The 26808-nt window shown below is 33.5% G+C and overlaps 1 protein-coding gene across 1 annotated transcript; it reads right to left on the bottom strand.

The window, feature by feature from the left end:
* Window positions 1-177: 177 nt before the first annotated feature.
* On the bottom strand, window positions 178-26808 carry LOC127738355 (DNA polymerase eta-like). The gene is made up of 11 exons (XM_052249561.1): window positions 26732-26808; window positions 22166-22311; window positions 20855-20989; window positions 20276-20454; window positions 19385-19554; window positions 18016-18119; window positions 15515-15634; window positions 13323-13446; window positions 6779-6844; window positions 4745-4917; window positions 178-2700 (listed from the first exon to the last, which is right to left on the bottom strand). The coding sequence occupies exons 2-11, from the start codon at window positions 22288-22290 to the stop codon at window positions 1593-1595; spliced, it is 2304 nt and encodes a 767-aa protein (XP_052105521.1). The 5' UTR covers window positions 22291-22311; window positions 26732-26808; the 3' UTR covers window positions 178-1592.

Here is a 26808-nt window from a genome sequence, read left to right as displayed (position 1 = left end):
TTTTAGAATAATGGACAGACATTGGTAAGATTATCTGCTCCAACCACTGACGGAAGAGGGGTTAAAACATCTCAAATATAAAGACTGAAGAAGATCAGTGTGTAAATTTTATTCTGATCTTTTTCTGTTTTATGTTTCACTCTTTGTAGTATGTTATGGACAAAGTGATTTCAGAAAAACTGACTAATATGAAGTTTAATAAATTAAACAAGTATATAAAAGTAATATCTAACAACTATTTTACAATATCTAAACAATTACAAAATTCTGCTACAAAACACAGGTACGAGGGTAAAACTAACACACAGAATATACAGGTTGTTACATAACATAAGCTGAGATACAAATTCCAACTCTTATTTTGTGATAAATATCCCTGAATTCACTATGAAAACAAAGATAAGGATGAGCTACTGGTACTTATTTCATAAATAAGACAGTAAAGGCTAAGGGTAAAAGAAATAACTAATAATGGAGTTTAATCATCCTCATTAGTTAGATATCAATTTAATGGGTTTATTCATTGTGCAGAAAACTTCAAAAAAAAATCTCCTGTTCATCCAATAGAATATTTGAGGCATCTGTGATTGATTGATTTTTTATTAACACCACAGTGGCATTTGTGACATGCCTTTAACATTTTCATCACTGATTTAAGGCTGAATTCTGTATGGTCAATTTCCAAATTTCTTCTCATAAGTATTACGATGTAAAATCTTTTCATATTTTAGCAATGCTATGGTAATTGCAATACAACAAAAATCCATAGATTTCTGAGTTGGTATGAAAACGTTCAAAATTGAAAATCAAAATGAACAAGATATACTGTGAGATATTACTCACTAATAATACATATACTCCCACTCAAGATATGTCCTGACAAACATAAAGTACGACATTGAAGGAACTGCAAACCTGTCACTGGGTTTGACACAACCAGATGAGTTTTGGTGTCATTTATCAAGAAGCTTTGACAAGCAGTTGCTGAGAAAAAAGAAATAAAAATGTGTTGCAGGCAGATCAACACATCTGGACAGTGGTTAAAAAGTATACCCCTCTAAGAATAATATATCTATAATATATGTACATATTGCATTCAATTGATCAATGCATGTATAATTAACATATAAAACATCAATTATAATATGTAAGAATTTATAATAAAATTTTCCCATTTTATATCATCTCCATAAATAAATGTCACATATTATACACATTACATGCATAAGTATACCCGTACATAATACCTGATAAAACATTTCTTAAAATATCTATTTCAAGTTTAAAATAATCTGAACAATTCCTGTTTTCCTTTTTATTTTTCATCGTTTTGCTGGACCACATATAACAGAATTAACAATGTATCTATTAAACATGACTTCAATTTGGATATTGTCACATGAGTTACACTACACACTTAATATATTTTTTTATCTAAAAAATATATATTCAAAAAGTTAGCATATTTGGAGGAATCCGACCTGAACTGGAACTAAAAAAAGGAAGAAAAATTTATAAAACATTAATAAGTATTTAAAGTAGGATGATGAACTATGTCTATCAAGACAGTCAAAATTGAGGCAAAGAAAACATTATTTCTTTGAAAAGAAATTTGTTAGAGTATTTACATTTTCAGTTTTCTTCAATTTGTTTTTAGGCTTTGTAGGAGAAGTGACACTCTTTCTCTTTATTGGGAATTTATTACTTTGTATATTTTCCTCTCTGAACTCTTTCTGTATTTCCTGAGCAAAATGAAAATCCATATGTTCTGGAAGTTCCCAAACTATTATCTCTTTCCCACATTTTTCACATGAAGTCAGATCTGATTGATTTTTTGGATTTTCTGTTTTCTCTTGTGTACTCTGCTGAAAAAATGTATCAAGACTTGATCTCTTCTTTTCTTCTTGTTTTAAATTTACTTTAGGCTTGCTTTTCATATTTTTTCTTATCTCATGCTGAATATCTAAAGGCAATGACATAAAAACTTCCTCATCCAAATTATCTATTGATGTAGGAGCACCATCATTAACATAAATACCATTTGGAATACATGATGTTTCAATGTCTATCACTTCAGAATGAACAATTTCTGAATTATCTCCTGTTTTGGCTGAATCATTGCTGTTCGCTGACTTAATACTATCACATGAGCTTTCATTTACATCAATTACATTGGAGCTTACTGAATTTTTTCTAAGTTTAGAAACAAAAAAGCCTGACTTCTTACTCAAATTAAGGTTTGTTACTGATTCTGTTTTAATAGTCTCTGATCCTTTGTGAATACTTAAATCAACTGAATTATCATTACTTAAATCAATAGAACTTGATTCATGACTAAGGTCCACACAAAATGTTGATGGTTCAGTTTTCAAAGGAGCTATGTCTGAACTATTACCAATGGACTGTTTTTTTCTAAACAAAGCTTGTATGCCATTTTCTTGTATTTTATTTTTTTGAGATGATGTACCGCTTGAAATAGTTGGTTCACTTTTAGGGGATTCTTCTTTGAGATTTTTAGTTTTAAAGAATGACTGAATTGAACCCTTTGGTGATGATTCTTTGTTTGATTGAGACAAAACTGGAGCTTTGTCAACTGATTCAGATTTCTTTCCAAGGAATGAAGATATATTTGACTGGTTTTTATCCTGAAATTCTACAAACTTTCCTGCTGATATACCTAAGCATGTGATAGGTGGAGACCTGGAAATAAAAATTTACAAAATTATCGTTAGGATCAGATTCATATAAATTCATTTTAAAGTTGTACGAAACAAGTTTCTGGTAATTATAATGAAAAGAAAATTATTTAACCAATACATGCATATATACATGCATATATACTAAACTAAGTCCTCTGCACACATTTTTCTTTTTACATTTATTAGGAATCCACAATGTATAATTGACAATCAATATTTAATTGGATGATTGATTATCCCAAACTTTGGTTGCTTATTATCATTCAGATTTTTTTTTAGAATCTTTCCTTTCAGGTTTGTTTAAGAAATAATTCATGGAAGCCATAGATTTGTTGGACATTTACACATGGCCTGGGCCGTGCTTTCGAATTTTATCCTGAGCGTTAGCGAGGGATAAAATTAACGAATATCACGGCCCAGGCCATGTGTAAATGTCCAACAAATCTATGGCTTCCATGAATTATTTCGATTTTAATAGGACAAATACGGTAATTTAAAAACTGAAGCAAAGGTAAGATTGCCGTGTGTATGGCTGCTCTATTTTACCCCCTGTAAGATAAAAGCTACAAATTTCAAATAAATCTAAGTCTTACATGAATTATTTCTCAAATAAGCACTATAAAAAATGTGTTCAATTCTCAAAATTCTTAACCCAAACACTTTTTTTTTGTTGGCTACTATTTACTGTCAAATCCACAGTTGACATGTCGTAACTAAGGAAAAAGCCGCCATGTTGACTTGCTGAAATCCACAAATGTGCAAATAATGCAATGGAATAGAAAATGAAACAACACCTACCTCAAAACTCCATTTTAATGCAATATTATCCTAATTTAGGGCGTATATGTAACGGAAAACCATCAGCTTGAGAGTTTTTCATTCGTATGACGTCATGTTATGACATGATGTTAATGCGCCAAGATTATTCATGAAATTTCACGGAATTTTATTTTATTTTGATTTTATACATTTTTTAAGCTCTTGTGCATTAATTATTTTTGTTATGCATTATAATAGGAATAACGGTTCTGTAGTTTCTTTTTCAATTTCAATTTGAACACAACGAAATCGACATAGTGTTTGCACATAGGTTACGATACATGTGGATTTACGTGGGAGGTAAATAGTAACAGCCACCAATATTTACATCTCTGAGTCTGCGCTAAGTATAGATATATCGAGAATTTTATCACGGTGTTGTTTACAAAGCGAAAGAAGCACGTCATATTAGAATTACTTGTTCTTCCATCACTGTTTTTCCCTTCACACTTGTGCATTGTGATTGCCAAATTTCTAATGTGAGTTTTCATGTTAAGGTCACTGCATACGGAAAAAGCTGTTGGCAAATTTAAGTACAGGAAGACAATAATTCAAGAGAAAAACTTTACTTGAAGATTTAGATAAAATAAAGGATTTATGATAAAATAAAGGATTCATGGTCAAAGAAAGTATGTGAACACTTGTTTTTGAACAAAAATTAGCCATTCAGCTGGATAAAACATATTAATCTTTTCAGTTAAATTTGAAGGATCAAATGAAGCTGGTAGTATAAAAACTTCTTAACATTGCTATTCTCATGCAACTTTTGAGACATGTCCATACATGTGTAAGGTCCTTAATAAATATTTCCAGTGGCTCAAACATGAATATTTATTGATCTGACAAAGATTTCATTCATTTTTTTTTAAAACCTTATCCGGTGAAATTTTGTGTCAGTGGTTTCAATTAGTAGTTGACACAGTGTTTTACCTGTTACATTGTTCAAATAATATGTTTTATCAATTTATTTTAAGTCAAAATGTTGAGTTCAACATGATATAATTCATTAATGTTAAGATCTAATAAGTTTGGGAAAAGAATACCTCCCAAATTTTGTTTTTGAAAATTGTCAGGAGAATCAGGAAATTTTAAATTTTGTGTGGCCAAAAATACAGTTTTAACACATTTTGTAAATCTAGATTTGCATGTGAACACTTCTGCAAAGGGATCTGTTATTGTTTTTATCAAATGGAGATATAGAAAACAATATCCATAAGACTTCTTACCAAGCTGATTGATATAATGGTAGCGTGTTAAGCTTCTGTATCAAAGTGAAGGCATCACCAGCAAACTTCTGAGCATCATATCTTACTACAGCACATGCTCTAGAGACAGAGATGGATGATGGTTTAGCTAAATACCTCACGCTAACTGTTAATGACTTAGCACTTCTGTTGTTCTGAATAAAAAACAAATCACAATTTGATCAGAATAATTCAGCCTTCCTGCGCTACTGCTACTCATTAAATAAATAAATGTGGATAGTGTCCACATGTGGACACAGATGATGCCCCCGCTTGCATATCATATAGTTATAAAGGGACATAATTGAAGAACGGTAAAAGTGACGCTACCCAAATTTGAACTTGATCTGAGTTTTGTGGTAATAAGCATTTTGTGTAAGTCTCATAACATTTGGTTGAGGCTAACTTAAGTAGAGAACAGAAACTAAAAATTCAGCAATTTTTCTATTTGTAAACACGCATAACTCTAGAACGGTTGTGTATAAGTTTTATAACATTTGGTTGAGACAAACTAAAGTTAGAAAACGGAAACAAAAAATTTGTACTTGATCTTAGTTTTGTGGTAATGAATATTGTATATAGGTTTCATAATGTTTGGTTGGGGCAAACTTAAGTTACAGAATGGAAACTAAAAATTTTGCAATCTTTCGATTTATAAAGGGGCATAACTCAATAATGGTTAAAGTGACACTACCCAAATTCAACTTGATCTGTGTATTATCAGTGGAAGTCAAAATTAAACATTGCATTGTATAAAGCATTGATTGTAGTTGATTCAACTATAATCATGGACAAAGGAAGATAACTCCAATTTTAAAAATTACTTGATATTTAGACGAAAATAAAAATTTAGCAATTTTTCCATTTATAAAGGGGCATAACTCTAGAACAGTTAAAGTGACGCCACCAAAATTCAAACTGGATCTGTGTTTTGTGGTAATAAGCATTGTGTATAAGTTTCATAACATTTGGTTAAGGCAAACTTAAGTTAGAGACTGAAACTAAAAATTTTGCAATTATTCCATTTATAAAGGGGCATAACTCTAAAATGGTTAAAGTGACGCCACCAAAATTCAAACTTGATCTGTGTTTTGTGGTAATAAGCATTGTGTATGAGTTTCATAACATTTGGTTGAGGCAAACTTAAGTTAGAGAATGGAAACTAAACATTTTTCAATTTTTCCATTTATAAAGGGGCATAACTCTAGAACGGTTAAAGTGACGCCACCAAAATTCTAACTTGATCTGTGTTTTGTGGTAATAAGCATTGTGTATAAGTGTCATAACATTTGGTTGAGGCAAACTCAAGTTAGAGAAAGGAAACCAATTTTGGGACGTACGTACGTACAGACGGACAAGGGTAAAACTTAATGCCCCCACGGCTACGGCGGGGGCATAAAAATGGATGTGACGTCAAAGGGCTGGGTTGAAGAGAATGTTTCTCAAACAATGGTGAATGGTCTATAATGAACATTTACCTATATGGTAAAAAGACAAGAAAAACAAGGGAGGGGGATCTTTAAACAACTCCATAATGGGGAAATGGGTGGAGCATAGTTTAAATAGGTAGGCAAACATTATGTGATGTCTTATGAAATTTTGCTGAAGGAATCTCAAAATTCAACAAGTCTACAAAAATGAGAATGAATCCCTTAAACAATTCCATAATAACAGGTGCACAACTTCAATATGTATTCATTCTTTCTATAAAGTTAAAAGGATCTAGGTCGAAAACTCTAGGATGATTTCATAATGTTAAATTGGTACTCTCTTTTGTAAATTTTGCTGAAAATGATGAAAATTGTTCAAGCTATTCGATAGTAACAGGTGCACAACTTCAACAATTGTGTAATATTTCTTTACAGTTTCAGGAACTAGGTTGAAATTGGTACACTTCATTAAGCTACATATTTCTGTTGGTCTAATGTAAAACTATTTGCCCTCTTGGCAACAGTGTGTTAGCATATTTCATTATATTACAAATATCGTTATATTTAGATTATCTGTTTTGCTTACATCTTCTCTGTCTTTATCTAATCTTTCCACAACTTCTTCAGACAACTCTTTCAACCAGTGCTGAACCTGATAACAATCAAATTACTACAGGTAGTCACAGTATAACATGGTATAATGACAGTACATTTCAAGGCAATTTTTCAGTCTACATGTAAACTTGTGACCTAAATTAAGTTATAAGGCTGAGTTAACAAAAAGTTATAGATTGTTTTAAGCTTGGACAGAATGTAGTTCATATCAAACTCCTTTACTACCTTTAGTTACTTTTTCTAAAAATGTGGATTTTTTTGGAAAGTTCTAGGTTCTGTTTCACTCTCTTGTAAAGACTTATTTTTCACTGCTTAAGACATTTGCTGTGGTTTTTTAAACAAGAGGCTCTCAAGAGCCTGAATCGCTCACCTGTATTTCAGAGGAGAAGATTTTTAAATGTTAGCAAACTTGAAGAACAAATTGTGTAAAATTGTCTTTAAAGGGCAATAACTCCTTAAGGGGTCAATTGACAATTTTGGTCATATTAACTTTTTTGTAGATCTTGCTTTGCTGAACATTATTGCTGCTTACAGTTTATATATATCTATAATAATATTCAAAATAATAACAAAAAACTGCAAAATTTTGTTAAAACTACCAATTCGGTGGCAGCAACCCAACAATGGGTTGTTCGATTCGTCTGACAATATCAGGGCCGATAGATCTTGACCAATTAAACAATTTTACTCCATGTCACATTTGCTCTAAAAGATTTAGTTTTTGAGATATAAGCCAAAAACTGCATTTGACCCTTATGTTCTAGTTTTAGCCATGGGGGCCATGTTTGTCGATGGATCAAAACTTCGGATACAATTTATAAACAAGATACCCTAAGTAACATTTATTTAAAGTTTGAAGGTAATTGGCCCAGTAGTTTCAGAGGAGAAGATTTTTAAATGTTAGCAAACTTGATGAACAAATTGTGTAAAATTGTCTTGAAAGGGCAATACCTCCTTAAGGGGTCAATTGACAATTATGGTCATTTTATCTTTTTTCTACATCTTACTCTGCTGAACATTATTGCTGCTTACAGTTTATATATATCTATAATAATATTCAAAATAATAACAAAAAAATGAAAAATTTGTTAAAACTACCAATTCGGTGGCAGCAACCCAACAATGGGTTGTTTTCGATTCGTCTGAAAATTTCAGAGCTGATAGATCTTGACCAATTGAACAATTTTACCCCATGTCAGATTTGCTCTAAAAGCTTTAGTTTTTGAGATACTAGAGGATCTCAAGAGCCTGTGTCGCTCACCTGACTCTACTTTGGTTTTAGAAATCATGTAAAGATAGATAAAAATCATAACAGATACCCAAATAATGATTGAGGCCAAATTTTGATTAATATTGGTCCTGTTATTTAATAAAATATCCTGGTAGCCATCTTGAACAGTAAATCGGCAACAAAGTAGCAACACTTGGTCAGCACTTCATAAGGAACATTCATGCCATGTTTGGTTTCATTTCATTCAGTGGTACTCTAAAAGTAGACATTTGTATGTATTTCCCATAGGGTCCTATGTTAAACTAAGCCCCCCCCCCCCCCCCCCCTAGCAGCCATCTTGGATGATGGATCGACTGCAAAGTAACAACACTTGGTCAGCAACTCATAAGGAACATTCATGCCATGTTTGGTTCCATTCCATTCAGTGGTTCTCTAAAAGAAGACAATTGTATGTATTTCCCATAGGTCCTATGTTAAACTAAGTCCCCCGCTGTCGGCCATCTTAGATGATGGACCGACTGCAAAGAAACAACACTTGGTCAGCACCTCATTAGGAACATTCATGCCATGTTTGGTTTCATTCCATTCAGTGGTTCTCTAAAAGAAGACATTTGTATGTATTTCCCATAGGGTCCTATGTTAAACTAAGTCCCCCGCTGGCGGCCATCTTGGATGATGGATCGGCTGCAAAGAAACAACACTTGGACAACACCTCATAAGGAACATTCATGCCATGTTTGGTTCCATTCCATTCAGAGGTTCTCTAAAAGAAGACATTTTGTATGTATTTCCAGTAGGGTCCTATGTTAAACTAAGTCACCCACTGGCAGCCATCTTGGATGATGGATCGGCTGCAAAGTAACAACACTTGGTCATCACCTTATAAGGAACATTCATGCTATGTTTGGTTTCATTCCATTCACTGGTTCTCTAAGAGAAGACATTTGTATGTATTTCCCATAGGGTCCAATGTTAAACTAAGTCCCCCGCTGTCGGCCATCCTGGATGATGGACCGACTGCAAAGTTACAACACTTGGTCAGCACCTTATAAGGAACATTCATGCCATGTTTTGTTTCATTCCATTCAGTGGTTCTCTAAAAGAAGACATTTGTATGTATTTCCCATAGGGTCCTATGTTCAACTAAGTCCCCCGCTGGCGGCCATCTTGGATGATGGACCGACTGCAAAGTAACAACACTTGGTCAACATCTCATAAGGAACATTCATGCCATGTTTGGTTCCATTCCATTTATTGGTTCTCTAAAAGAAGACCTTTTGATGTATTTCCCAAAGGGTCCTATGTAAAACTAAGTCCCCCGCTGGCGGCCATCTTGGATGATGGATCCGCTACAAAGTAACAACACTTGGTCAGCATCTCATAAGGAAGATTCATGCCATGTTTGGTTTCATTCCATTCAGTGGTTCTATTAAAGAAGACATTTGTATGTATTTCCCATAGGTCCTATGTTAAACTAAGTCCCCTGCTGTCGGCCATCTTGGATGATGGACCGACTGCAAAGTAACAACACTTGGTCAGCACCTCATAAGGAAATTCATGCCATGTTATGTTTCATTCCATTCAGTGGTTCTCTAAAAGAAGACATTTTTATGTATTTCCCAAAGGGTCCTATGTAAAACTAAGTCCCCTGCTGGCGGCCATCTTAGATGATGGATCCGCTACAAAGTAACAACACTTGGTCAGCATCTCATAAGGAACATTCATGCCATGTTTGGTTTCATTCCATTCAGTGGTTCTATTAAAGAAGACATTTGTATGTATTTCCCATAGGTCCTATGTTAAACTAAGTCCCCTGCTGTCGGCCATCTTGGATGATGGACCGACTGCAAAGTAACAACACTTGGTCAGCACCTCATAAGGAAATTCATGCCATGTTTGGTTTCATTCCATTCAGTGGTTCTCTAAAAGAAGACATTTGTATGTATTTCCCATAGGTCCTATGTTAAACTAAGTCCCCTACTGGCGGCCATCTTGGATGATGGACTGACTGCAAAGTAACAACACTTGGTCAGAACCTCATAAGGAACATTCATGCCATGTTTGGTTTCATTCCATTCAGTGGTTCTCTAAAAGAAGACATTTGTATGTATTTCCCATAGGGTCCTATGTTAAAACTAAGTCCCCCGCTGGCGGCCATCTTGGATGATGGACCGACTGCAAAGTAACAACACTTGGTCAGCATCTCATAAGGAACATTCATGCCATGTTTGGTTCCATTCCATTCAGTGGTTCTCTAAAAGAAGACATTTTTATGTATTTCCCATAGGGTCCCATGTTAAACTAGGTTCCCCGATGGCGGCCATCTTGGATGATGGATCTGCTACAAAGTAACAACACATGGTCAGCACCTCATAAGGAACATTCATGCCATGTTTGGTTTTATTCCATTCAGTGGTTCTCTAAAAGAAGTCATTTGTATGCATTTCCCATAGGGTCCTATGTTAAACTAAGTCCCCCACTGGCGGCCATCTTGGATGATGGATCAGCTACAAAGTAACAACACTTGGTCAGCACCTCATAAGGAACATTCATGCCATGTTTGGTTTCATTCCATTCAGTGGTTCTCTAGAAGAAGTTCAAAATGTAAAAAGTTAACGCCAACGACGGACAACGCCGGACGACGCTGGACGACGGACGAAGGACGCCAAGTGATGAGAAAAGCTCACTTGGCCCTTCGGGCCAGGTGAACTAATAAGCCAAAAACTGCATTTGACCCCTATGTTCTATTTTAAGCCATGGTGGCCATGTTTGTCGATGGATCGAAACTTTGGATACAATTTATAAACTAGATACCCTAAGGAACATTTAATTAAAGTTTGAAGGTATTTGGCCCAGTAGTTTCAGAGGAGAAGATTTTTGAAATAGTTTACGACGACAGACGATGACGACGATGACAGATGACGACGGACGCCAAGTGATTGCATAAGCTCACTTGGAGCCCTTCGGGCCCCAGTGAGCTAAAAACTGCAAAATTTTGTTAAAACTACTAATTCGGTGGCAGCAACCCAACAATGGGTTGTTTGATTCGTCTGATTATTTCAGGGCCGATAGATCTTGACCAATTAAACAATTTTACCCCATGTCACATTTGCTCTAAAAGATTTAGTTTTTGAGATATAAGCCAAAAACTGCATTTGACCCTCATGTTCTATTTTTAGCCGTGGCAGCCATGTTTGTCGATGGATACAAACTTTGGATACAATTTATAAACAAGATACCCTAAGGAACATTTAGTTAAAGTTTGAAGGTAATTGGCCCAGTAGTTTCAGAGGAGAAGATTTTTAAATGTTAGCAAACTTGATGAACAAATTGTGTAAAATTGTCTTTAAAGGGCAATAACTCCTTAAGGGGTCAATTGACAATTATGGTCATAATAACTTTTTTGTAGATCTTACTTTGCTGAACATTATTGCTGCTTACAGTTAATATATATCTATAATAATATTCAAAATAATAACAAAAAACTGCAAAATTTTGTTAAAACTACCAATTCGGTGGCAGCAACCCAACAATGGGTTGTTTGATTCGTCTGATTATTTCAGGGCCGATAGATCTTGACCAATTAAACAATTTTACCCCATGTCACATTTGCTCTAAAAGATTTAGTTTTTGAGATATAAGCCAAAAACTGCATTTGACCCTCATGTTCTATTTTTAGCCGTGGCAGCCATGTTTGTCGATGGATACAAACTTTGGATACAATTTATAAACAAGATACCCTAAGGAACATTTAGTTAAAGTTTGAAGGTAATTGGCCCAGTAGTTTCAGAGGAGAAGATTTTTAAATGTTAGCAAACTTGATGAACAAATTGTGTAAAATTGTCTTTAAAGGGCAATAACTCCTTAAGGGGTCAATTGACAATTATGGTCATAATAACTTTTTTGTAGATCTTACTTTGCTGAACATTATTGCTGCTTACAGTTAATATATATCTATAATAATATTCAAAATAATAACAAAAAACTGCAAAATTTTGTTAAAACTACCAATTCGGTGGCAGCAACCCAACAATGGGTTGTTCGATTCGTCTGAAAATTTCAGAGCTGATAGATCTTGACCAATTGAACAATTTTACCCCATGTCAGATTTGCTCTAAAAGCTTTAGTTTTTGAGATATAAGCCAAAAACTGCATTTAACCCCTATGTTCTATTTTTAGCCATGGCGGCCATGTTTGTCGATGGATCAAAATCTTTGGATATAATTTATAAACTAGATACCCTAAGGAACATTTATTTAAATTTTGAAGGTATTTGGCCCAGTAGTTTCAGAGGAGAAGATTTTTTAAATAGTTTACGACGACGACGGGGCCCCGGTGAGCTAAAAACTTTCACCTTACAGTAAGATCAAAAACAAAAACATGCGCTGTCAGGTTAAGCATACCCCAACTTGTATCAGAAAACAGTATTAAGCATGGGACAGATCTGAAAAGCACTCGCACAAGTCTTCACTGTCAAGCTGTTGACCAAATATGAAACCAATTAAAAACTTGACCAATGAACTATGAAATGAGGTCAAGGTCAGATGAACCTTGACAGACAGACTTGTATCTAATATATAATTATTGAGAAATCACATAGTATAAAGCTATATAGTTGTTGGGGTAAAGATTACATGAAATGCAATCAAAATCCTTAAGGTACTGACTTGATATATATATCTTCCAAGGTTTATCATTACCTTTGACAGTTCAAACAAAATAGTGCAGTGAAGTGATCATTCTTTAGATCCTATCCACTCAATGTCATGCAATTTATTGATGAATTTTTATACTTAGATTTTTAAGTTACAATATGATGTGTATTTGAATAACCATACTTGTCAAGTTTTATATTTAAATTACAAAAAGTACTGCATGGCATATGAATCTGTTATACAAATAGTTTAAACTACAAATGTACAATCATGAACAAAGGAAGATAACTCCAACTCAAATTTTTAATTTGCCTAGCAAAATACATATTTCCATGTTTTATTTTAAATTCATAAAATTGCATCATGAAAGCAATCTTTACCCTTCAGTACTCACAAGCACTATGAATAAAGCAGTCAATGAACCGTGAAAATGAGGTCAAGAAGAACAGACATGTGCCAGATGGAAACTTTGTAACATAAGGCATCAGTATACAAGATAGGAAGTGTCCAGGACTTCTACCTTCTGAAATATAAAGCATTAAATACAAATAGTCATAACTGGACAAGCATTATCTATTTCTAGAGAGACAAAAACCTATATTTGCAATATTTAATACATGTATAATAACCTTTTCTTTTGTATCAAGACAAGTTTTTCCTTGAAAGTTTTTACTACATCCAATAGATTTAGGTAGCTGTCTGGCTGATACTTGCTCTTGTTCTATTCCTCTACACACTTCATAGATCCAATGGCTGAAATTAATCAGCATTATATCAAATACTGAAAATTTTACAATCTTATTATCCCATATAACTTTATTCTTGAAGTACATTTTGCATTTATACATGTATCGGATTAGGATTTGTGTTTTGCTTTTTAAAGAAAATCAAACACATTTTGAGTGGCATATTGGTTGGCATGATGCCTCTTGTCTTAAGTTCAAATTGAGAATTCTGTACCATCACCATGTAATCAATAAACAAGAGTGCAGACACTGAAATGTCTCGCCGGCTTTACTGACCATTGATTTTATGTTGAGAGTCCTAAGTATAAAGCTTTACTACGAGTATCACATACACTTAACATGATCCAAGAAGATGAGGTCAAGGTCAGATAAACCAAGCCGGAAATACATGTACACCTTTAATACAATCCCTCCATACACAGAATATAGATGACCTATTGCTTATAGTATAAAAGAAACAGACCAAACCATGGAAATTCTATATTGACCAATGAACCATGAAAATGAAGTCAAGGTCATTTGAACCCTGCCAGACAGACATGTACACATTAAAATCATTCCAAATATAGTTGACCTATTGCTTAAGGTATCTACGAAAAAAGTTAACCAGGAAAACTGAACATTGACCAATCAACCATGAAAATGAGGTGAAGGTCAGATGATACCTGCCAGACAGACATATACACCTTACAATCATTCCATACACCAAATATAGTTGACCTATTGCTTAAAGTGTAAGAAAAACAGACCAAAACACAAAAACTTAACATAAGCAATGAACCATGAAAATGAGGTCAAGGTCGAATAAAACATGCCAGACTGACATGTACATCATTAAATATTTCCATACACCAAATACAGTTGACCTATTGCATACAGTATTAGAAAAACAGACCAAAACACAAAAACTAAACTATGACCACTGAACCATGAAAATGAGGTCAAGGTCAGATGACACCTGCCAGTTGGACATGTACACCTTACTATCATTACATACACAAAATATAGTAGACCTATTGCTTATAGTATCTCAGATATGGACTTGACCATAAAAACTTAGCCATGTTCACTGATCCATGAAATGAGGTCGAGGTCTAGTGAAAACTGTCTGACGGGCATGAGGACCTTGCAAGGTACGCACATACCAAATACAGTTATCCTATTACTTATAATAAGAGAGAATTTACAATTCCAAACAATCTGAACTTTTTTTTTCAAGTAGTCACTGAACCATGAAAATGAGGTCAAGGACATTGGACATGTGACTGACAGAAACTTCGTAACATGAGGCATCTATATATAAAGTAAGAAGCATCAAGGTCTTCCACCTTCTAAAACATAAAAGCTTTTAAGAAGTTAAATAACGCCGCCGCCGCCAGATCACTATCCCTATGTCGAGCTTTCTGCGACAAAAGTCGCAGGATCGACAAAAAACTAAACACTGAGCAATGAACTGTGAAAATGAGGTCAAGGTCAAGGTCAAATAAAACCTGCCAGACTGACATGTACATTGTAAAATATTTCCATACACCAAATATAGTTGACCTATTGCATATAGTACTAGAAAAAAAGACCAAAACACATCATTATGGTGGGGATACCTTAAAGGTATCTAATTTAGTACATATATCGACTGCTTTACTACTAACTATCATGATCATGATTATGACTATACAGCATTAATGAGTTATTGGAATAACCTGATTGATTTGCCAAACAAAAAAGCCAAGGCATTGAAGCATCTGTGATTTTGAACTTGTAAAATCAAATAAGCTTACTGATTCAGAACAACAAAACATGAATTATACCAGTACTACTGTGGATTCATTTATTTTCGTGTTTACCAATTTTTGTGAATTGAGGAAAACTTGCATATTCGTGAATATTTGATTTCGTGGTTGTCCCCAAGTCTGCATACAACCTTACAGAAAATTTGTGATTCATTGAACATTTAAATTTGTGGTCCATCTGTACCCACAAAATCCACAAAAATTGGTATCCAACGAATAATGTATCCATAGCATATAAAATTCAATCAATTTCTATCAATTCTAGCTATTCTTTAATAAACTTACCCAGTTTTATCTCCAAAATTATTTTGTAGTTCTGTTAAAGGAAACTTTACCAAATCTCCAATAAATTCAACATTTAGTTCTTCCACCAAGGATTCACCCAGTTTGCCCCCAAGATTTCGTCTGAAAATACATTTACTGTGATAAGCAAACTGTTTAAGGGCCAATCTGCCTAAGATTCAGGCAGTAGTGGAAACATGACAAACAAAAACCTGCTAATCATTAATTCATGTTCAAGTTGTATAATGGTGCAAGAATAACATTCGTTTTCCATTTCCTGTTCTGGTATTTCAAGATAATATGAGGCAGGCATTACTTGTGAAAGGGGACGAAGTCTATATAAATTTTTTTTTTTAATTCAAACATATTTTAAGTTCTAAATCTTTTAACTAGAGGCTCTAAAGAGCCTGTGTCGCTCACCTTGGTCTAAGTGCATATTAAACAAAGGACACAGATGGATTCATGACAAAATTGTGTTTTGGTGATGGTGATGTGTTTGTAGATCTTACTTTACTGAACATTCTTTCTCCTTACTATTATCTCTATCTATAATGAACTTGGCCCGGTAGTTACAGTGGAAAATATATTGTAAAAATTTACAAAAATTTACAAAATTTATGAAAATTGTAAAAAATTGACTATAAAGGGCAATAACTCCTTAAGGGGTCAATTGACAATTTTGGTCATGTTGACTTATTTGTAGATCTAACTTTGCTGTACATTATTGCTGTTTACAGTTTATCTCTATCTATAATAATATTCAAGATAACCCAAAACGGCAAAATTTTCTTAAAATTACCAATTCAGGGGCAGCAACCCAACAACGTGTTGCTTGATTGGTCTGAAAATTTCAGGGCAAATAGATCTTGACCTAATGAACAATTTTATCCTCATCAGATTTGCTCTAAATGCTTTGGTTTCAGAGATATGAGCCAAAAACTGCATTTTACCCTATGTATTATTTTTTAGCCATGTCGGCCATCTTGGTTCGCGGGCGGGGTCATCGGACACATTTTTTAAACTAGATACCCTAACGACGATTGGGGACAAGTTTGGTTAAATTTGTTTTAGTAGTTTCAGAGGAGAAGATTTTTGTAAAGGATTACAAAAATTTACGAAAAATGGTTAAAAACTGACTATAAAGGGCAATAACTCCTTAAGGGGTCAACTGACCATTTTGGCCAAGTTGACTTATTTGTAGATCTTACTTTGCTGAACATTATTGCTGTTTACAGTTTATCTCTATCTATAATAATATTCAAGATAATAACCAAAAACGGCAAAATTTCCTTAAAATTACCAATTCAGGGGCAGCAACCCAACAACGGGTTGTCCGATTCATCTGAAAATTTCAGGGCAGATAAATCTTGACCTAATAAACAATTTTACCCCATGTCAGATTTGCTCTAAATGCTTTGGTTTCAGAGATATAAGCCAAATTCTACATTTTACCCCTATGTTCTATTTTTAGCCATGGCGGCCATCTTGGTTGGTTGGCCGGGTCACCGGACACATTTTTTAAACTAGATACCCCAATGATGATTGTGGCCAAGTTTGGTCAAATTTGGCCCAGTAGTTTCAGAGGAGAAGATTTTTGGTAAAGATTACGGACGACGGACGACGGACGCAGGACGACGGACGACGGACGCAAAGTGATGAGAAAAGCTCACTTGACCTTTCAGGTCAGGTGAGCTAAAAAAGAAACGGAAATACCGTAACGTTTCCGATTTTGGTTCTGTTGTTAGGGATTTTAGTTGTGACGTTATTTTAGTTATGACGTCATATTCAATGTAAACAAAGAAACGCTATCATCAGGTAATGTTTTTTCATATCAAAGAATAATTAGAAATGAAACTGTTATTGTGTTCCTTCCTATATTTTACTGGACTGATAAATATATATTTCACTCAAAGTCTCATGAGAAACGAGACCGGAAGAAGGAAGTAGATTTCTGCACAAATGTGGGAATTAAAAAAAGTTACAAAAAAAAAGTTAACGATTTTGAGTTAATTAGTACAATGAAAATTTCGGGAAATTTTCCTGATTTTTTTTTTTTTTTTTTTTTTTATTGATTTTTCTACTGTAATAGGGGACTTCGTCCCCTTATAATTTGGTTGAAATGCACAAGAAATTGACAATTAAGGGGAACTAACTGCGTAATTTGCTATCATTTGAACCAAAAGGTATCTTAAGAGATTTCTCGAATAACCAGACATGCAGAAACGAAAAACCTACCACTTCTAACTCACGATGAGGGCATCTTCAATGCAGGATAGTTAGGTCGGTGGGTTTTTTTTTCAGCCTTGTTTGGAAATTCTTCTAAATTGCCTGATTCTAACAGAGACTGGCACTTAAAACCTAAATCTGTACTCAATAGATAAATGATTACTGTGTTCGAGAAAATTTCACTAGAACAAGTTTTTATTTGAAAAGGTTAGTTAAAACAAGTACAAATATTGACCTATTCAAGTACAAAATGAAATTATTAAAGTAATATGACTTACATTTTCCTGACAGGTAATGTACTAAACAGACCTTGTACAGAGCCATATGGTAGAACTGTTTGTTTGTTCGGCTTGTTGATACCACAGGATAGTTTAGCTAACATCTAAAATATCATAAACAAATCAATTCAGCAACAAACAAAAAATATACGATATGTGACTTTAATAATAACTAAATAAACTTAATTCTAACTTAATTTTATAAATCAAACATTTTATTTGTTTATTTGTTTGCTTTCTGCATGCTTAGTAAAAATATGTGACTGTAATGCTTCTTGGTCAATAAACCATTCCTATGGCAATGTAGTAAATTGAAGTAAAACATATTTAAGTATATATTAAAACAGAGAAAGTTCTTAAATCTTTTATTAGCAAGGGCTAAACGCATGACTAACTAATCAATTCAGTTAAAATGGCTCTTTTTCATAATATCACTTTTTTTGTAGGGATGTCAACTCGGTGAAGATTTACTAATCGAGTACTCGTTGGATTTACCAAGCGATACTCGAGTACTTGCTCGGAAAAACATCTGCAAAATGGAAACACATAATCAATTAAAAAAAAAACATCTACAGAAAATGATTACTCAAACAACAGTTTTTGGGAATCGTAAAGAAACACATTTAATGATTAATAAAGGGGTGATGATTAGAACTTACTGATGCCTTTAACCATATTCTGAGGGTCGACACAGGATGCAACGAATTTGTTCATATTTAGAAATATTATCTTGTCAACTTTTTCTTGGACGAGTCGATTTCTCAACTTTGTTACGTAACTAACAGTCCTGGTGATGAAAATATTTGCTCTGATGGTACAGAGGTGGTGGAATGACTAAAGACACGATTAGCTAAAAGTGTAAGCCTCGGAAAGGTGCTCTTTTTCATAGCCTACCTCTGTTTTGAGGAATTTTAAATGACAATTAAATGCAAACATTCGAAACGTATTTTAATTTTGATTAATTTCGATTGATATTTAATTTCCCAGGGGCGCTCTTAATAAAAATATTTTATTCTTTAAGAAGGCACACCATTCTAACAGGAAACCGATTAGTCGAGTATCATTTTGGTATTCGATACTCGGTACTACCGAGCGATACTCGAGTACTCGAGTACTCGTTGACATCCCTACTTTTTTGCCATTTTTTTTTTTTTTGGAAAATGGGAAAAAGGAGGTTGGGGGGAGTATTGGCTTTATCTTTGCAATACTGAAGATTGTTCAATGTCTTTTCTTACCAATATTTCTTTTTTCTTTCTGATAACAAACATTCTAAATTTCAAAGCCATAAAGAGATCATGTAGGATTACTGTCTCAATGATATATACCCACATTTCCTTTCATTCAAAGAACTTTAAAATAAATGTTAAACCTTATTGTGGGCAATACCAGCAGAACATCTGAAGCCAGTCTCTTCATAGACAGCGGCTCTCATTTCCTCACTGATCAATGCTCCAACAGCTAGCTTCTTGTCCTGTATATTGTTAAAATCATCACCTTCATAGACAGAATCTAACCAGGATTCCAAGCCTTCCATCCTACCTGAGAAAAAGTATCAAAACAAATGCTATTATCAAATGACAAGCAAATAAAATTTCCAATGTAATTACATGAATATTTTGAGGTTGACATTAATATGATCTTAAAATTATTTTTGGTAGCTGTAGTCCTTCAACAAACACATTAAAGTCTATGTTGAATACTGTAGTTTCAGAAAAAATTGTGCATTTATTATTACGATTGTTTATCAATGGACACAAATGTGAAATTAATTAATTTGATTTCAGAAAAAGCTGCATACAATTAATACATGTACAATCAAAATTTATATAAATTATGCGAGTATTCACATTTGTATATGGATATTTTCAGTTAATTAGCAAATTGGATTTGAATATATATGTATGTATGGCAATAAAACTTCTACAACACAAAAACCAATCACATTAACCTCCATTTCATACAGCGATAGTTAAAAAATTGTTCTTGCACAGTGAATTACTGTGAAAGAAGGCAAGTACTGACGAAAACATTAATTTAGGAAACTGTCAGATATATTTGTATCTATGGCATATACAGAGATATTTCAGAGTAAATCACTCTCATGTACAAGTGTTCAATATAGAAATTCAACACTAACTTTTTAACCAATTCACCTTGTGTGTACTGAAACAGTAGCATATCCTGCCCCAAAATTATCTATCAAACGGAAAAGCTGACATTTTAACATATTGAATATATGTTAAAAAAAATCTATGTATACCTTCTTTATCAAAGCCTACAATGTGTGTATTCTGTAGCAGTTCTGTCTGTGCTCTTTTGTCCATCCTTCTTTTAACTTCTTCTGTAAGATCTATGTATGCTTCATCAATACTGGCTCTCTCTACACAGTTACTGAACTTGCTCAGAACATTAATCACTTCTTTTCCTCCATCTCTAAACCTTTAATAGATATAAGTGAATATTTAAAATAAAGCTTATCATGACTTTCAGGCTACTAAATAGGCTTTCATATATAGAGTGACTATGCAGACAAAAGATATGTCTTGTAGATTTCAAAACAAAATATGCTTAAATAGAACTTCAGTTTGTGAATTTTTACTGAAGTAAAAACTGCCTGTTATCTTATTGGAAGCAGAAACTCCTTACCTGTTTAGAGCACTGTAGTTCATCAGCCACAAAGCCCACAGTCCCCTTGCTTTAAAATCATTCAGCATATTCATATTCTTTTTGACTAAAAAGCATCATATTCAAAAATACTTATGTACACTTAAAGTCAAGCAATCTGTATACACAGTATCAAATAAATCAAGTTCATGAAGATAGATTAAAAAAGATTTACTTAGTGAGATCTGCTTTTCCTCTGACTTCTGGTACTCTAAAGAAGTGAATGTCTGGACATAATTTCTTAGCATCATCACCCCACATGTTCTTGGTTACACCACAAGCTCTTGCTTCATATCCTACAGCTATTATCCTACAGATTAGAAAAATATACAAACTATAGAAAACTTTTAAGCTATGTCAGTCAATGGATAAAAACTTCTGGCTTGTCCACTCTTGAATGTAAATATGCTGTTTCTTTTGTATTATATAAAGTATTTACAAGTATTGTCTTTTATATATAATCAAATTAGCATTTGTTTTCAACTTTTCTACAACATAGAAAATATTAACTTGAGAGGACATGAGTGTGTTACCCATAGTGAATGGTAAGGGAAAGTCAAATCCACATGATTTGTTTCTGTTCTGATTATTATATATCCTATTTAAGTTCAAGACATAGGTTATTATCAATTTTGTTGGATATTTCTAAATTTTTACAGCAACAGGTTAATCCTTTGTTCTATGTGGTTGACTGGAAGTTTGCTTTCACTTCAAAGACAAATTTTGAAGAATCATTTTTATTCCTATAGTTTGCTAATGTAGGCCTGTTACAAGAAATTTGTCAAATTTTTTTATATATCATCATCTTTAAGTTAGGCCCTCATTTCACCAAAATTGATCTTCATATACACTTAATTCTTCATGATACACAAGTGATTCGTATGAGGTTTTGATCATGAAGTTCCAAATTAAAGTACCTGCACCTACCATGGACTTTACGCATTGACGTCGTGGCAAAATATGACGTCATAAATATATGAATGAAAACTCTCAAGCTGAAGATTATTTTGTTACCTGTACACTTTAATTTCGAATAATACCTCATTAAAATAAACTTTAAGGATAATTGTTATTTCATTTTATATTCTCTTGGATTAATCAAAAACATTTATGGATTTTAGAAAAAAATCAATATGGCGGCTAACTCATTAGTTACTTTATGTCAATTGTACATTTGATGGTAAATAATAGCCAATAAACAAAAATTGTGAATGTTTGACTTAGAATAATAAGGATTAAACACATTTTTCTAGAGGTTATTGATGTATAAACTGGATTGCTTACTCACAAACTTTACAAAACTTATTCAGTTTGTGAGTTCATTGCCCAGTTTACATGGCAATAACCTCTAGAAAAATCTGTTTAATCCTATAGTAAACAAAGTGAATGGTGTAACTAAGAGTCTTTTCATATGGCTATACTGTCAGTAAAAGTGTGTACACGGAAACTATAAACAGACTTTATAATCAGCAGAAAACTTTCCTACCCTCCACCTTTCCATTTTTTGTATTGAACAACAGCACATGGCTTTCCCTTGTATTCTGGTTGTAATCTTTGTTCAACTTGTACATAGAAACAATCCATATCTACTAAGGCTATAACTCTTTCCATAGTTTGCAATACATGTATATCCTGAGAAAAAAATGAATAACAAATAAATATTTACAGAAAGACATTTCAAGACACCACAACATTAGCAATATAAGTTGATCAAGAAGTTTCAATTACTTCTACTCAAAAGCCATTTTGAAAATTTATCCTTCCTTGTGACAGTTGTGTGTAAAAGATTTCAAGCAGTTATTCCTTAAAATGATAACAAAAATTTCTGATCATTGTTGTTATCATGGAAGTATTATATTGACAGGAACTCCAACAAGCGGATTTCAAACGTTTATAGTGCGATGCAGCAAAAGCGTTAAGTATTTGTTAATTAACTCGACATGTCATATGGATGCATGGGTTCCGATCAAATTTTTGGAACCTCATGATTGATCGTAATTACGGAACATACCGAAATAACAGGATGTGTACTTAATTGTCAAGGAAACGACATTAACCGACCATGTCAGTTTTTCTGGTTTTGCTGCGTAAAAACAAATACAAAGAAATGAAATCTCCGCGACTGTTTTCACAAAAAAAAACAAAATTCTTTAAATGCCGATCCAGAACTAATAAATGCCATTCGTAATAAAAATCTGTCAGACGTCAGAGTAATCTTGGACTAGGTTGAATGTTTAAGGTTTGTTTACAACTTTGGACTTATTATAAAAGGTGTAACAATTCATCTGTCTCGTAACCTGATATTGCTATGTAGAGGTCATCACGTGCGTGTAATTATAAAGCTCTTTTAGTCTTTAAAACATATTTGTTAAATACGTTAATAACATTTTTCAAATTGAGACGATAGAGAAAACAATAAATTTTCTTGTAACATTCGATAAAAATTAACAACCTTAAAACTTAAATTTAAGCTATCCTACACCATCCGGCACACTACACGTGCATCACATTGTTTTCCGCAAACACCCGACTTTAAATACATGTAATTTTTAATATCAATGATTAAAACATATTAAACAAAACTAAAAATAAGCTTGCCCTGTTTCCGAATGCAGTTAATTTTCTTATGTCATTCTGTTAAATATGGACCGATTTTTTCGATCTTTTCAGCTTTTCTCTTTATTTATTGAACAGAAACAGGTGTCGTTATTACTTTGGCGATTCACAAATAACCACGGGAGTTTCTGTGTTTATTTACATTGGTAGGTACATTGTAGATAAGACACTCGATACCAAATCACGTGATAAGACCAGCTTCAGTTAACAGAACAGGCGAAGGCGGCATCGCAGATACCCCACAAAGGAGTTATCACGTACTTGACAAACTGAGTCGGAACCTTTTATTTTCGTCAAGAAATCAGTGGGATGGGAATGTGCTAATTTTTCGTTGGAGTTCCTGTCAATATAATACTTCCATGTTGTTACTAAAGACTGAATGAATGCTTCTCGTAAAGCCATATTAAATTGACAGGACAAACATACATTAACAATATGGAACCATGTCTCACAGCATCACACAAATGCATGCTTTGATCAGCACCATTAAGCATCCCACAGTGTGAACAAATCATCAGCTGTGCATATATACTATTGATATAAGGCAGTGGCAAAATGCAACAGTGATCACACATGTTCTGAATTTCACCAGACTGATAATTGGCAACACGTACATTTACAACCTTGTTTCAGAAAGTGTCAGTGTTCGCCCATGGTCTGTTTCGCACAAGGATTTCCTTACAAATTTATTTGTAGTCCAGGAAAATTTCAGGATAATATATATATATCAAATTTTACAGAGTTTGGTTAATACATGTAGCTATATTTATTTCATAATCTCCGAAAGTGAATTTTTGGATCTTGGGAATCTGGGTGTTAACCACTTGAAAAAATTGGTTCATAAGAGTTGAGAGCAAAATTACCTCTCAAGTCAAGCCTAAAAATGGCTCCAGCATTAAGACATTTGGCAACAGACCACAATTAATTTCCCTATCATTTCTTTATAACGTTTTTTCACATTTAAAAAAAATTAACCTGCAAATTTGCAAAATTTTTGGTATGTGTAATGTACAGTACAAGTCTCACATTATATTCAACTTTTAGGAAAATCCCTTCTGTACATGTCATTAAATTAGCCAAAACCCATCCATACTGGTATGGACAAGTCAAGAGATGTTCCTATAAACTATAAATGTTACCTTTTGCAACTGGCCTAATCACTCATTCCCACTACTGAATAGTTAAAATAACACATCTAAAAATTTATTTCAACTCTCTTCTTTCATTTCCACCCTATAATTAATTGTGGTCTGGGGCCATTGTAGGAATGTGTCACTGCAAAAAACTAAAAAAGCCTTTCAAGATGTCTTAATTTATATAATAATGTGGACAGCAGAGTCGGATTAAGGTTCATCATAACAAATGGACAAAAATGACTGTGTTTAGACCTCAAAAACTACTCTTGAGTACAGACTAACCTGTGCAGTTTGAAAAGTTTTAAGGCCTGGCATCCATTAGATATATAAAAGTTAAATGCATTTTGTGTTTCAGAAAGATTAAATATTTTTTGGATTTTGATGGGCTTTTTTTTTATGTTCCTGCAGAAGGTGTAAAAATAAAGTAAGTTGGGATACAACTTTGAGATGCTCCCTCTCAGGTAACAACAGTATTGTATTGTATTGATTGTCCTTGATTGGCATGAATAGACAGACAATAGATATCTACACAACTATAGGTGAGTTAAAGAGTGTAACTGAGTGGACAGTATCAAATGCAATTCATGTGTTTGTTTATTTTTACACCTTCTGCAGGAACGAAAAAAAATGCCCATCAAAATCCAAAAAAGATTTTAACTTTCTGAAACATAAAATGCATTTAAATTTTATATATCTAGTGGATGCCAGGCCTTAATTTTTTTCCCAACTGCACAGGTTAGTCTGTACTCAGAGTAGTTTTGGAATTGTAAAAACAGCCATTTTTTTCCATATGTTATGATGAACCTTATAGGAAGGGGGAGCTACATTTATGGTCAATCCATTATACCTATACCACCCCAAATTTTGCCTAGTTTTGTGGCCCGTGAACCCCGGTATCGGGTCCGTTCGCGCCCAATACACGTTCGCACCCTACACGTTCGCACCCCACACGTTCGCCCCCCAGGTCCGTTCGCACCCTACACGTTCGCACCCTTTTTTTAATTCAAAAACCTGATAAATTTTTAGATGTTTTGTAAAATATTTTTATTTTCATAAATAAAAATTCGGGAATTTTTAAATGAAATATTGTTTTAAATTGATTTGATGATTAATTATTAAATGTTAATTATGTATGATTACTGCTAATTGGTATTTATACACAGCCTAATATGATGTTATTGTTGAGTGTTTAAAAATCATGATTGTTGTCATGGTTGTTTTAACTTACTTTAAATGTAAATACTGCATGTATTTAGCTTGGTATGAGTAAAACTTTGAAGATTTTAAATAAAAAACATGAAAGATAATTGTTTTTAACAGCTTGGCTCCTTTGATCTCATGTGTGTCAGAATCTCACTTTATTCATAAACAATGAAAAAAAATATTTATAGCAATACACTATCCAAAACATGATTACGAATTATTCAACACATAAAAAAAAAACGTTGTCAGAATCCCATTTCCTTACGAAACAATAAAAAATAAATATTTATAGCAATACACTAACCAAAACATGATTAAGATTTTATCAACACCTAAAGAAACGTTGTCAGAATCTCACTTTATTTAGAAACAATGAAAAAAATTATTTATATATATATATAGATATAGATATATAGAGAGCAATACACTTACCTAAACATGATTAAAAATTATTCAACACAAAAATAAAATACTGGTCGTCAGAATCTCACTTTATTTAAAAACAATGAAAAAAAAAAGTTTATAGCAATACATTTACCATGACACAAAAAAAAACCTTGTCAGAATCTCACTTTATTTAGAAACAATGAAAAAATATATATTTATAGCAATACACTTACCAAAACTCGTTTACAAATTATTAAACACAAAACCAATAAGAATTGGGCGCGAACGTGTAGGGTGCGAACGGACTTTGGGTGCGAACGTGTAGGGTGCGAAAGTGAAAGGGGGGCGAACGTGCATGGGGGCGAACGTGATTGGGCGCGAACGGACCCGGATTCGTGAACCCCCCCCCCCTTTTTTTTTTAGAATCCTGGATCCGCATCAGGACTGAGTGAACAGACTGTGTGGAAGGTAGAGTAAACCGTAAACGGAATCAGGACGTACATGCAATCAGGGCATATGACCTGTTACCATCTTCCATTGGGGGTAAGCTAAAAATCTGGAAAAGCACATTAAAAAAAGTACGAAGTAATCCAGAAACACTATGGATATTTGTTTACTGTACGTTTCACGGGCACTTGTTTCATGCAATGGTAACGTCTCTTTTTATTTTCATTGATCAAATCTTGACGGTCACGATGGGATGAACTTACATATACATCTGCTTTGGATATATTAAATGAGTGTTCTTTCTTAAATTTCCAAATTATGTAAACTCCCGCTATATTAA

The sequence above is a fragment of the Mytilus californianus genome, unplaced genomic scaffold (genome assembly GCF_021869535.1).
Source record: "Mytilus californianus isolate M0D057914Y unplaced genomic scaffold, xbMytCali1.0.p SCAF_4, whole genome shotgun sequence".
Taxonomy (NCBI): Eukaryota; Metazoa; Mollusca; class Bivalvia; order Mytilida; family Mytilidae; genus Mytilus; species Mytilus californianus.
Note: the sequence above shows the minus strand (reverse complement) of the source record. Positions and strands in the feature narration are given on the sequence as shown.

Coding starts and splice junctions, on each gene's coding strand:
- LOC127738355 (XM_052249561.1), bottom strand. CDS start 22,290: ATGGAAAGAGTTATAGCCTTAGTAGATATGGATTGTTTCTATGTACAA. Junction 15,635..18,015: donor ACATTACCTGTCAGGAAAAT/GTAAGTCATATT, acceptor ATGTATTTTCAG/ACGAAATCTTGGGGGCAAAC. Junction 4,918..6,778: donor TAGATAAAGACAGAGAAGAT/GTAAGCAAAACA, acceptor TTTTTTATTCAG/AACAACAGAAGTGCTAAGTC.